The sequence below is a fragment of the Barbus barbus genome (assembly GCF_936440315.1).
Source record: "Barbus barbus genome assembly, chromosome: 19".
Taxonomy (NCBI): Eukaryota; Metazoa; Chordata; class Actinopteri; order Cypriniformes; family Cyprinidae; genus Barbus; species Barbus barbus.
The window spans coordinates 30,181,214-30,194,152 of NC_136747.1; the positions used below are offsets into that span (position 1 = coordinate 30,181,214).

Sequence of the window (12,939 nt, forward strand, 5' to 3'; positions counted from 1 at the left end):
CGGTCTTTGAATTTGGCATGTGATATAGTGCAAACCGAGCCATATTTCACCATCAGCTCATTTCACTGTAACAGTTTTGTTTAATTGGTCTTTGAAAGTGGCATGACGCGATGCAAACTAAACCATATTGTGCCATCAGCCCAGTTTACAGCGCTGTTTCTCATCCACCACAGAGGATGCTTGAAAGAGGACAAAAGATCTTTATCCTAGAGCTACTGCTCTAATAAAATACTAATTTTGACCACTTTTTTATAAACCAATTTTTTTTTTAAATTGGCACGTGGGAAAAGTCAGACTGAGCCGTATTGCCTCATAAGCCTATTTCGCAGAGCTGTTTCTCGGCCGACACAGGTGTTGTGTTAAAGTGGACTGGTTAGTTCACCCAAAAATGAAAATTAGCCCATGATTTACTCACCCTCCAGGCATCCTAGGTGTATATGACTTTCTTCTCTCAGACGAATCAAATCGGAGTTATATTAAAAAGTGTCCTGGCTCTTCCAAGCTTTATAATGGCATGGGTGGCTGTTTTTATTCAACGGTCCAAAAGTGGCCAAATAAAGCGGATCCATCCATATTAAAGCATGCCTGACACGACTCCGGGGGGTGAATAAAGGCCTCCTGTAGTGAATTGATGTGTTTTTGTAAGAAAAATATCCATATTTATTGTATTGTAACAAAATCTAACTTTTGAGCACTTTTTTCTAATTGCCTTTGAACTTGTCACACAGGACAATGCAAACAGCTATATGGTGGCATCAGCACAATTCACAATGCTGTTTCTCAGCCAACATAGATGACACTTTCAAACGGACATACATCCTCCTGAGACCCAGCTCTGGAGTTTTTGCCTCTGTAGAAGACATTATATTTCAGTGTATTTCTCCGAGACATGTCACAGATGTAAGTCTGGGTGTCCTGTACAGAGCACATTCAGGGCTTTACAGAGATACTAAATGTTTGGTAGTTTCATCAGGACCACTCCCTCTCCTCGGTCTTTAAAAATGGATAAATTTAATTTAGTGAAATATTTTACATCCCTATGGAAATATGATTATATTTTGTAATTGTCATTTAAATCATCTCAGGAAAATGTTATGGGTTTTCAAATTCAAAGTCAAATATGGCTTCCTGTTATGAAACAGGACATCATTTCATACAGGTCCACTGTGGAGGACACCAGGACTAAAAGCATGTTTATTATGCATTTTGGGAGACATAACTGAATAGGAAAATAAATCATACATTATTTTGTCTTATGAAATATTAGATATTATTATGAAAATCTAGCTAATTATTACTCCCATTATGACAATTCATTTTTCAACATGCTGTCCCAACAGCAACACATTAATATGCAAATTAGATACAGTGTATACACTGTTTAATGGGAAAACCAGTTTATGGAAATGTTTAGATATTGCGTAAAACAAAATGGTATATCAAATCATTTTGTTATACATTTTATAACATAGTTGAGAATCATCGTTAAACAAAGTTTAGTACAAAAAAATCCTGAAACCTAAAAACTGATCGGCGATTTAAAAAAAAATTTTGATGTCTATTCATGCCATTTTATTTATTTTGAGAAAAACTGAGTCCTAGTGTCCTCTACAGAGAACATACAATAAAATATGAATAAAAAATGTTTTTTTTTTTCTTATGCTCTAAACAATGTAATGACATGAAAAAATACTAAATCCACAAAGCTTTTTGGGGGGGGATCTCAGGAGGATAAGATCTTCTTAATAGACATACTGCTTTAACAAACCCCACATTTTTAGTACTTTCCAATTTTCCTAAATTGGCTTTTGAACTTGTGGGACAATACGCACTCTTCCATATTGCACCATGAACCCATTTTGCAGCTGTTTCTCGGGCACCACAGATGAAAGTGGACAAAATTTATGATACAGTTTTCTTTGCTCTAAAATCAGGGACTGCTCTAAACACCAAGGCTTCCGCGCAATAAAGTCCGCCGCCCTGCGATAATGCTCTGGCCTATTTACCGACCAGGGCCTTGTTCCCCTCCAATTGCCCAAAGACCTCAAAGGAAAAGCCAGCCAAAACTGGGTTCAAAACCTAGCCTTGTGCTCCCTCTCTTGGGATGCTAGGCGAGCTGCCCATGAGCAGAAAATAGCCTCCTTCTTCAATGGAATGCATGCTACCCCCCTCCCGCCATCCCTCATCGGCCTATACATCTGCCCCCTAGCAACCATTTCAATGCTATTCTTCCACAAAAAAGAGAAAACTAACTTTTCTAACTTTCTCCCAAACCAAAAAGGAACTGGAAACACATAAGATAAGTAATTTAGGTTTGGAAGAAGATCAGCCTTTACCACCTCTAACCTTCCCCACAAAGACAACCCTCTAGAATTCCACCTTACCATCTTCCCCCGCACTACCTTCAGCCTTGCCTCCCAATTCTCCTTAGCGCTCTCTCCTCTATAAAATCTGACTCCGAGAATTTTCAACTCATCTACACAAATACTAAACCCTCCTCTTGCCTCTGCTCTTTCAGCCCACTGACCAAAGAACATGACTGATGACTTACCCACATTTACTTGTGCCCCAGACAGCTGGCAAAACTCCTCCAGGATTCTACCCACCACCTCGAAGTCACGCTGTGAGGTCAAAAACAAGGTTGTGTCATCTGCATAAGCAGCCACTTTGGCACATATGCCTCTCCCTCCAGGCAAGTGAACGCCGCTAAGAGAAGGCACCGCCCTCAAAGCCCCCAACAGAGGTTCCAAAGACAAAACATAAAGAAGGGGGGACAAAGGACACCCCTGCCGCACTCCCCCCAACTGTTCCACCCTTTCTGTAAAGTGGCCATTTATCCCTATTCTACTGAAAACCTTCTTATAGAGCAATCTAACCCACACTCTGAACACTGGACCAAACCCCATGCGCCTCAAAGTTGCCTCCAGAAAGGAATGGCTGACCCTGTCAAAGGCCTTCTCCTGATCTAAGCTCAAGATGGCTAAGGGAAGCTGCCTTTGCTCTGCCCAGCTGATTATATCTCTGACTAGAGCCAAGTTCATAGAGACTGACCTGCCAGGCACCCCACACGTCTGGTCCGACTGGACAACTGCTCCTATGACCTTAAGTCTCTCTGTCAAGACTTTTGCCAACACTTTGTAATCTGTGTTCAGCAAAGTGATAGGCCTCCAATTCCCCAACTCTTCCTTCGCCCCTTTCTTATACAATAATGTTACCAACCCTGTTCTCATTGTCTCTACCAACTCCCCTCTTCTAAAGCATTCCTGGTACACTCCCACCAATTCCTTTCCTACGCACGGAAAAACCAACTCATAAAAGGCAGCTGGAAGGCCATCACATCCTGGAGCTGTGCCTTTTTTCAAAGAAGCCACTGCGGCACTAACTTCTTGCAAGGTCAGGGGCCCTTCTAGTGCTCTCCTTTCCTTATCCTCAAGTACCCCTTCCAGACCATCCAAAACCTTCCCATATGCTGTAACTGAAGGAGTTCTATCACTGAATAACTCTTTATAAAACCCCTCAGCCACCTCCAGCATCCCCTTCACTGAGGTCTGTAGCCCCCTTTCACCCCTCAAACCCTCTATATAACTTTTCCTTTGCCTACCCCGCACTGTTGCAAAGAAAAAGCTGGTTGGCTTTTCATCATAAAGACGCTTCCGGACACTTGAACCTTGCAAAAAAGACTTAGCTTCCTCCCAGTAATGATCCCTCATTGCATCCTGCAGATACCTAGCCCTAGACCATCCCTCAGCTGTCCCCAAAGCACCACCTGTCCATAGAGCCTGCAGCTCCTCTGACCACTTACCAACTTTTTCCCGCTTACTTCTTGCCTTCTCCCTGCCCCAATTACAGCAAAAAAAAGCTACCCTCTCCTTGAATCCCTCCCACCACTCCCCTCTTGACTGAAACAGGCCTTGCAGATTTTTCCAACTGGATACCAAATTAAACAGCGCTATACAAAATACCTTGATATTCAGAAAAGAAGTATTGAACCTCCATACCCCCTCCCCCGCCTCTCAACTCCCACCTCCACCAGACAGTGGTCTGAACACCACATGGGAACCTGAGTATAATTAAACACCTTCACATATGATGGCAAAAAAAGATAGTCCAAACGTGCCGCCTCCTGCCTACTGTTTGGGTAGGTACCCTCCCTCCCGCCCCCTGAAAGGAATCACAGTGTGAAAAACCTGTCACTAGGTGAGCTAGCGCACTACCAGAAGCATTATTCAAAGACACATTAAAATCCCCTCCCAGCACTAGCAGTCTATTTGTGTACAAACTTGCACTCAAACTTTCTAAAAACCCCTCTCTATCTCCCAGTTTACCTGGGGCGTAAACATTTACAAAGCAAAAAGCTATCCCCCTCCATCTCACGTCTAGAAGAATTGACATGACCTTTTCCAAAACCCCTCCACCCCCACCTCTCCCATTTACCCCACTTTCCCCCACCAGCCTCTCCCCAGTGTCCATCTCACCCACAGCCTCCTTGCTCTGGATCTGTCTGAGTGCAGGTTCTTGGACTTGGACTTTACTGCACCTCCTCTCCCGATCTCTTTTTTCTTTCTTAAATAATGATTGATAAACATTTTTGAATTGTTGATGAACTCAATAAATGAAGTGATTTCCGATGAACTGTAAATATACGTGATTTACTGGAAAAGGTTTTGATTTTTAGTCCAGTCATGCATAAATGATTATTACATACAGTATCATACTCAAAAAAATGAAGCAGGATACAGAAAAAGAGAACAAAGTCAAAGGCAGTTTTCAAATATTATATTAATTTTTATTTCAGTTTTGACAAAATACCCATAAATTCCGAAGCTCCTACCTTTACAAAAATATGTCTTCTACAAATGTCCTCTGGTCTTCTCATGGGAGCGAGCGAATAAAACACAGTTTAGAGTATCTGATAACAGCGAGCTGCTCTGAAAGCCTTAACGAGGCTGGTTTGGTGTGTTTCTGACGAGTACAGCGTCGTTAAGCGCAGCAGCCGTGTTATCCAGAGACCGATAGCAGCCGTCCTGGTCCAAACTCTCTCAACACCTCTTAAATTAATCAACTTAAATTAGCATTCCACAAATATACAGTAACATGATTGCTTTCCTTTAACAACAAATAAGGTAGAACTAATGTACAGACGCTGAAGCGGTTTCAAGTGCTGCCAACGAGAGCTTGATTATAAGATGATTCACACAAACACAAAACAACAAAAGAAACAAACGTGGTTTTGGTCCCACAGAGTTGTACACGTTTATGGTCAGAATACAAAAGCACAGCAGCTCAGCACAAGAGAAGGCAACTGAGTTTCTTCAAGCCAGTTTCAATGTAAATGAAGACCTTCATCTTCTGACTCCAAAGTGCAACTGAGCGTACGAAGAGGAACCTGCGGGAAAAAATCCATTCCTTAATGAAATCAAATCTAGTCCTTTATTATTTCTAAATGATATTACAGAAGACAGCAAGCGCTTGCCATTCAGAAAGCTTTACATGCTTTACATACAGAGAGAGAGAGAGAGAGAGAGAGATGGATTAACATTTATGTCATATATAAATGACAATGGGAGATCATGAAATACATATTTAGTTAATAACATAGTCAAGGCTCAGTTGGACTGAAATCAGTAATTATTGATGTGATTATAGATGTTTTGCTCTGCTGTAGAAATTCAAAACACATCAAGAGCTCAGTATTTCTGTCCACTTTTTTTTTTTCTAAATAACTAATAATATTTTGAATTGTGGATAAACCCAATAAATAAATGAAGTGATTTGAAACTAGATTTGAATCATTGAATCTGCTGAATCAGTGCAATAAAGGCCCGTTCACACCAAACACAGTGACTATAAAGATTATGATAAAGATATAGTTCTAAAAATCTCTCAATATTAAAGAATAGCAGAGTCCACACCACAGCTATAACCATAAAGGCACAGAGAAATGATATTGTTGGAATCAGTTTCAGAATGATTTTATCAGCTGATGAACGATACAAACACTGACACCCATCGAGAAGCAGCAGACGAGCGTGTGCTGAGAATAAACAGATGATATCGTCCACTAATATCGTTATGGTTATAGTTATGGTTCTTGGTGTGAACGGGGCCTCATCGTGATAACAGTGTTCTCCTGTAACTATGGTGACGTGGTCATGTTGCCGTGGTTACCTGACTGCACACTGCCCAGACGTCTCTGCAGAGCCTCCAGACGAGAGATGTAGTCGGTGAGAGCGCGGTCAGGGTCATAGTTCTGCAGGTGTGAACACGGCAAACCTCCGCCATCACCGGCCATCGAGTGAAACCTACAGCCCCAAACAGACCTGTCCGTCATCTTACTGATGAACATGATGCATTCACTTACTTCATTTCTCAATGAATCCCCTCAATGATTCAATGACTCATTCGTAAAAACAGTCATTTGAATTGTTTCCAAATAAATTAGCCAACTGAACAGAATGAGTGAGTCAATGATTCAATGATTCATTCATAAAGAAGATCAGCTGTTTGAACGAAGTCAATGATTCAGTGACTCATTCATAAAAACAGTCATTTGATTCGTTTCTGAATGAATGAACTGTCTGAATGAATCGAGTAAGTCAATGATTCAGTGGCTCATTGAAGACAGTCATTTGATTCGTTTCTGAATGAATGAACTGTCTGAATGAATCGAGTAAGTCAATGATTCAGTGACTCATTCATAAAAACAGTCATTTGATTCGTTTCTGAATGAATGAACTGTCTGAATGAATCAAGTGAGTCAATGATTCAGTATAGCCAGTCACATGCTTTGTTTCTGAATGAATCAGCTGTTTGAACAAATTCATTCATATTGAAAGAATTATCATTCAGAAACCCTCTTTATGAATGAGTCATTGAATCGTTGACTTGCTAATTTTGTTCGTTGGCTAATTAATTCAGAAACAATTCAAATGACCGTCTTTATGAATGAGTCACTGAATCACTGACACTCGATTCATTCGAACAGTTAATTCATTCAGAAACTAATCAAATGACTGTTTTTATGAATGAGTCACTGAATCACTGACTTGCTTGATTCGTTCAAACAGCTGATTTATTTTGAAACAAATCAAATGACCATCTTTATGAATGAATCATTTAATCATCCGAATCGCTCATTTTGTTCAGTTGACTAATTAATTCAGATACAAATCAACTGAGCGTACTTATGAAGTAGTCACTGAATCATTGATTTACTCGACTCATTCCAACAGTTCATTCATTCAGAAACAATTCAAATGACTGTCTTTATGAATGTTGAAAGAATTAACTGAATGAATCAAGTGAGTCAATGATTCAGTGACTCATTCACAAAGACAATCACATGCTTTGTTTCTGAATGAATCAGCTGCTTGAACAAATCAGCAGAATGAATGATTCAATGACTCGCTCATTAAAACAGTGACTTCATTTCATATTTCAATATTCATTATATAAACATTAATGTCCATTTATTATCATTATTCTTTCAATGTTAAATAAAAACTTTCTTCCTAAAGCTACATTTTAAATGCTTCTCTCATCAAACACAGTAATGACATCACATGATCTTTTGGGGGTGATTTCTCAGCCAAAACTGATGTGTGATTATTGAATGTTTGTATATAATGAATGGCTGTGTGTGTTTGCACCTGTGCTGGAGCGATGCAGCGGAGCGAGGAGAGTCTCGTCCCGTACGTCCACGGCTGGTCGCTCGTCTCTCTCTGAACGCCTCCACACCGCCGGGGTGAAGATACGACGACTCGTTCCTCACATCCGCACCTTCAGTCAACATTTAACACAACAAATTAATACTTCATACGTACATTTATAATGTCACAAAACATTGCCATTTCGAATAAATGCTTTCTAGGGATGTAACGATATCAAAATCTCACAATACGATAATACTGTAAGATAAAGTCCACGATATAAAATTTATTGTGCTAATTTTGTAAATTTCCTATCATAAATATATAACGTAATTTTTGATTAGTAATATGCATTGCTAAGCACTTCATTTGGACAACTTTAAAGCTGATTTTATCCATTTTTGCACCCTCAGATTTTCAAATAATTGCATCTCAGCCAAATATTGTATTTCAGATGATGTATAAATCTCAGTTTTGAACAATTGGCCGTTATGACTGGTTTTGTGCTCCAGGGTCACATATTTGCTTTACATGCTCATATGTAGTTAAAGTTTTTTGTTTTTTTTACCTTATGTCCAAAACAGTCTTTTTTTCTCAAAAAAAAAAAAAAAAAAACACTGTTGCAACATTTGACAAAAATCAAGATTGAATATATTTGGTCAAAATCAAACTGGGTCAAAGTGCTATGCAGACTATTTTAGACAACATTGGCTGATTAGACGGCGATGCTGACCTAGAATGCAAATTGTTTGCCGTTCCCACATCTCAGACCCCGAAGAGATAAAATATGACCTTTTTAGACACAGATTTTGAATTAAAGAGTAAAGAAAACACTATACAAAACCAGTTCTTTATTTACCCTTATAGACCCCCCCCCAGCCGCATAAAAACACTTTCTCATTGGATCTAACAAAATCTCACAGGTGACTCTCATAGGTGACCAAAGCATAATGGCCCACGTTTTACCCAGAAGACCTATCGTTTCATATCGTCATGTGACCGTGATAATATCGAGACAGTTTTGCTATCGCCATATTGCGATATTGATAATATCATTACATCCCTAATGCTTTCTATTCATCAAAGAATCCTGAAAAATGAAATGTACCACGGTTTCAATACAAATATGAAGCAGTAACACAACAATAAGACGTTTCTTGCTCCTAAAACTGTGTTGTCCTGTATCAGGTGTTTGTGTGTGATGTGAGACTGTCACCTGTGATCTGAGCGAGGCCGTTTCTGTTGACAATCTGAGACGCCACACTTCCTCCAGCTGCTCTCTGCCATCGCTTCACCAGAAACCTCATCCTGCAGGAGACAGTGTTCATCCAGCATTACCAGACAATCAGTGTCCACTAGATAATACACTTACATCACGCTGAAGCCAGAACCGTCTTTAAACAGGACTCTGTGACTTGACCGTCAAATTTAAAGAGCAAACCTGAAACATCTCTCTAATGGCTCGGTCAACTCTGACTCTGTCAGTTACTTTAACAGAGGGTTTGAGGAAAAGCTAATAATTAAATTTATTCAAATTAAAGTAAATAATTTTTTAAATAAAAACAATCAAAGTAAAACACATAAAATTTTTTAAATTTAAAATAATTAAAAAATAAAACTAATCAAACTCTAAAAATGACTTAAACAAAAATGTCAAATTATAATAACATTTTTTAAAATCAAAACAAATTTAAAAAAATTCTGACCGAAAATTTAAAAATCACAAAAATTAAGATCTAAAATAAACAAATAATTTTAAAATAAGCAATGAAAACAAAACACTTAAATCACCAAAATGTAAAATTAAAATAAATATTTTTTAAAACAAAAACAATCACAATAAAACAATCATATAGACATTTTTTTAAATAATAACAATGAAATGAAAACACTTTACTAAAAATAAATCATACAAATGAAAATAAACCATTTTTAAATTAAAAACAATTAAAACACCAGAAATGACTTAAAATCACAAAATTTAAAAATTAAAAGAAAACTATTAAAACAAAACACTTACTAAAATTAATTAACGCTCAAAAAATTTGAACTAATGAACTAATAATTTTAAAATAAAAACCATCAAAACAAATCTTTATCAATGAACAAACTCCCAAAAATGTAAAAAAAAAAATCAAAACAAGATGAATACTTTGAAAATAAACCAAAAAATTATTATTTAATCAGAAAAATATAAAATTAAGATAAATAATTTTACAACACTTAAAATATTAAATAAAAAAGCACAACAACGTAAGACTAAAATAAAGAAATATTTTTAAAATAAAAACAAAAGCCAATTACTAAAAGTGAATTAAATCACTACATATTGAAAATAAAATGTCAAAATAAACACTATTACCATTGAGCACCATGTGAACTGTAGGGATGTAACGATTCACTCCACGCATGATTCGGTTCACGATTCGATTTTCTCATGATTTTCTTTAACAAAATGAGATTGAAGACATTATACAGTAAAGAAAAGGTGTCCTTTTATTAGGCTATTGCTGCTCATTTCTTTGTGAAATTGAAATATAACAAAACTAAATTGAAATTTTACAACAAACCTCAAATCAAAAAAGGAAGTTACACAAATAAAATAAATCTGTTCATATAAACAAACTAAGCTCTTTCCATTTAAAATGAGAGGCAACCACTGCATTTTAATCATGATCCAAACAAAGATGCAGCACGAGCAGTTTTTAATCTAAATTACAGACTGTATCATTTCAAAATCTGAAGCAAAAACAAAGTGTTTTGTGAAACTATACTACATAAAAGATATCTGAAGAAAACAGCAGACGAGCTGAATGAGACGCAGATTCACTCTCTGCCAGCAGGTGGCGCTCATGAACAGCAATGATACAGTGTTTACCTTGGTTACCGCTATGAACAGCAATGATACAGTGTTTCCTTGGTTACCGCTATGAACAGCAATGATACAGTGTTTCCTTGGTTACCGCTATGAACAGCAATGATACAGTGTTTCCTTGGTTACCGCTATGAACAGCAATGATACAGTGTTTCCTTGGTTACCGCTATGAATAGCAATGATACTGTGTTTCCTTGGTTACCGCTATGAACAGCAATGATACTGTGTTTCCTTGGTTACCGCTATGAACAGCAATGATACAGTGTCATAAGCAGCTGTATATGAACACTACTTTAATATGCATCGTTCAGAGGCAAGATGAGAAGAAAATACCATGTAAACTTTTCTAAAGACAGTCAGTTCTCAGAGATACAGTCATATAACAGTTGCATTGCGATTTGTTTGGCATCTCAACGGATTTAAATCGTCAAATTTTTTAATTTATTTTCTACCGGCTCGCGGTTCATCGTTACATCCCTAGTGAACAGTGAAGGTGTGTGTGTACCTGGAGAGGGCGATGGAGACGCGCACGGCCGATCTGAAGCGTGTGAGGCCCCTGCGCTGATGGCTCACAGACTCCAGACAGGTGTGTGCGGGGAAGCCGCCCATCCGGGCGATCAGAGACAGCGTGGCCTCCTCACACTCCTGAAAGCCTCCCAGCAGCAGCAGAAGATACTTCTTCTGATAGATCAGAGCCTTCCTGAAGCTCTCGGCACGCAGGTATTTCCCATACATCCTCTGTGGAGACAGATGGGCGGCGAAAAAAAATCTTTTTTTTTCGTTTTAAATTTTCTGGACTCCTTTTTAATGGTTATATTGAATTGTATTAATTAAAAACCATGTCTAATATGTGACCTTGGACCACAAAACCAGTCATAGGGGTCTGAATAAATCATCTTTCCATTGATGTATGGTTTGTTAGGATACGACAATATTTGGTACAACTATTTATGTACCAAATATTACCCAAGGTGCAAACAAAATCTAAATATTGAGAAAATCTCCTTTAAAGTTGTTCAAATTAAGTAATATACTATTTATATTTATTCCTACAATAGCCTTTTGAAATTCTGTGTTGTTTATTTACATTTTTCTGGTTATAAACCGAAGGCAAAAAATATGAAAATGAAACCCGTAATTTTTTTCTATTCATATTGAAACATGGAAGAAATATTGTGTGATTATTCCTTAAAAAATAAAGTTTTATCAACTTTTCAACAGTAGTAGTAGCAGCAGTATTACTTGCATTCGACTGAATTACAGTAATATATTTCTGCAACAATTTCTTCAAGTTAAACCAACTTTTATTTTGACGGGTTGCAGTGTATACTTCAAAATTTCTGTGTATATACACTAGATTTACTCAAATTAAATTCATGACCAATATCTGCTTCATTTTTCATATTCGTTATATTGTATTATATTATATTTAGTGCTGTCAAACGATTAATCGCATCCAAAATAAACGTTTGTGTTTACGTAATGTATACTGTGTATATTTATTATATATACTGTATAAATACACACACATACAGTACATATTTTGAAAATATTTACGTCTATATTTATATTCATATAATTTATATTGTACATAAATATATTTAATACATGAACTTAACATATTTTTCTGAAATGTATACATGCGTGTGTATTGAGCACTCACCCTCAGGGCTGTGTTGTCCAGATCGGCTCCGGTCAGATCCCGCAGTGTTTCGGCGCGCATCTCTGCTCTCAGACGGGTCAGTTCTGCCTCGGCCTGACGGAGAGACTTCTCCAAACGATTCCTTTCCTGAGCCCACGAGTCACGCTCGCTAGAAAACACCACCAGCTCCTGACGCTCCACACCAGCCCGGCTCCAACTCTGTTTAACCACAAGAACAACGTCACTTTATAAATGCTGCTTCCACATCGTCTGTAAGTACATTTAACATCACCTCCTACAAAAAAGAAAGATTCTGATTCACTGATTCATTCACCCACACTCTAGGCAGTGGTTTTCTTTGTCTGTAACTGATTCACTGATTCATTCATGATTAACTTTCTTCTGTCTGTAACTGATTCACTGATTCATTCATTCACTAACTGATTCATTCGTTCACTCACGCTCTCTGATTTGGTGTTCATCTGTCTGTAATTGATTCACTGACTGATTGATTGATTCATTTGTTCACTCACTCTCTGCGGTAGTTTTTTTCTGTCTGTAATTGATTCATAGATTTGTTCATTCACACTCTCGGCGGTGTTTGTTTTTTTTTGTCTGTAATTGATTCAATGATTCTTTCATTCACTCATTTATTGGTTCACTCACGCTCTCGGCGGTAGTTTTCTTCTATAATTGATTCACTGATTCATTCGTTCACTCATTCATTGGTTCACTCATGCTCTCGGCAGTGGTTTTCTTTGACTGTAATTGAT

General features: G+C 37.7%; 1 protein-coding gene across 4 annotated transcripts in view; it reads right to left on the reverse strand.

Moving 5' to 3' along the window:
• Positions 1-4,761: 4,761 nt before the first annotated feature.
• Positions 4,762-12,939, reverse strand: part of LOC306885755 (A-kinase anchor protein 9-like) — a 120,248-nt gene continuing 112,070 nt past the window's right edge. For all 4 annotated transcript variants that reach the window (XM_079442525.1, XM_079442523.1, XM_079442524.1 and 1 more), the window contains 6 exons: positions 12,188-12,385; positions 11,030-11,262; positions 8,866-8,957; positions 7,650-7,779; positions 6,169-6,302; positions 4,762-5,386 (listed from right to left, as the gene is read on the reverse strand). In XM_079442525.1, the coding sequence (XP_079298651.1) occupies positions 5,343-5,386; positions 6,169-6,302; positions 7,650-7,779; positions 8,866-8,957; positions 11,030-11,262; positions 12,188-12,385 (831 nt within the window). In that variant the 3' untranslated portion in view covers positions 4,762-5,342. The remainder of the gene's footprint in view (positions 5,387-6,168; positions 6,303-7,649; positions 7,780-8,865; positions 8,958-11,029; positions 11,263-12,187; positions 12,386-12,939) is intronic.